General features: G+C 32.1%; 1 protein-coding gene across 1 annotated transcript; it reads right to left on the bottom strand.

Moving 5' to 3' along the window:
* Window positions 1–267: 267 nt before the first annotated feature.
* On the bottom strand, window positions 268–998 carry LOC117120663 (the record flags this gene model as incomplete). The annotated part of the gene is made up of 2 exons (XM_033265686.1): window positions 268–482; window positions 863–998. Coding segments are annotated over 2 exons (351 nt in total), but the record flags the coding sequence as incomplete, so codon positions are not given.
* Window positions 999–1,293: the final 295 nt, after the last annotated feature.

Below are 1,293 nucleotides of genomic sequence, written 5' to 3'. Positions count from 1 at the left end.
TTTTTTTTTTTTAAATAATCAGTTTAATGTTTCAATACGGCACACTGTAACTTTCCTTTCCAGTGTTTCTTGGAAAATTTACAGTAATTTTTTCATGTACCTACTAATAATATTTTAAAAATACATAACACCAACACTATTATCCAAATCTAATTGTATTATTAAATAAGATACCGAAAAACATAAATAAATATATGCATATAAAAATGTCTGAAAAACTCTAAAACAGTCTACCTCCCAGCATAAAAATCTTAATATTAAACTTACCACCACCACCCCACTTCTGTCTATAAGGTCACGGTAAGATTCTCCATCTACAGAATGCCGTATTTTGAATGATGGTACAGCCGAATTATCAAGCCTTGTGGTGATTCCGGTGACAGTACGTATGCTGCCTACATCAGCAGCACAAGTTGGGTAATAACAGTTTGCTTCAGTTAATCCGTTTGACAATTCTAAATGATCAAGACATACAGGTGACCCTAAAATAAAAAACAATTTTGTATATTATTTTTACTATTATTCTTATTGGATGTTCTTGTCATCATTATCTTACTGTAAATTCATATAAGCCATGTCTGTTTGTTTAGACTGTTTGGGTAAAGTTGAAAAGGAATCATGTTAGTTGAGCAAATAGGCCGAATTTTTTGCCCTGAGTTGCCATTTTCAGTGATTTAAAAATGGTGGACCATAGACTGGTCCACGGTAATGTATTTTAATTTTAAAAAATTAGCTTATTTTTGTTGTGCTGTGCACACATCATTCTTCTTTTTTTATTTCCAGGGCTGACCGTGATATAGTTCAAGTCTGAAATGAAGATGTATTAAAAATAACATGGAGATGTATAGAATTTAGGACTTACATTCACATCCCAGGACATGGAATGCCATCTCACAAGCACCATTGCAGTTTGGTTTTGTAATCTTAACATAGCGTGCAATAAAAGAATTCTTGAAAATGGTTGTCACATTGTAACTGTCGGTGCTGACTTCAAAATCCTTCAAAACCAGAGTGTGACAGTGGTTAATCAGTGATTTTATGTAACACAAACTATGTGATAGTTGGCCCTTAACTCTAGCCCTATTACAATACTATTGTTTATATAAGTACGGTATCTCCTGTGTAATAAATTACCATTACTTGCCTTATTTTAACACATTTAATACATAAAACATTCAAGAATAACATTTAATGAAAAAATAAACAGTGTAAACCACATCGGTAATTATAGAACACATGACACTATGTAGAATCCAAGAGTAATATTGGAAGTTTCTAGAATCTTGGGTACTA

Source organism: Anneissia japonica, unplaced genomic scaffold, assembly GCF_011630105.1.
Source record: "Anneissia japonica isolate Jap-2015-1 unplaced genomic scaffold, ASM1163010v1 scaffold206540_len1293_cov171_single, whole genome shotgun sequence".
Taxonomy (NCBI): Eukaryota; Metazoa; Echinodermata; class Crinoidea; order Comatulida; family Comatulidae; genus Anneissia; species Anneissia japonica.
The sequence above is the reverse complement of the archived record's forward strand: the minus strand, read 5'-3'. Positions and strand labels throughout refer to the sequence as shown.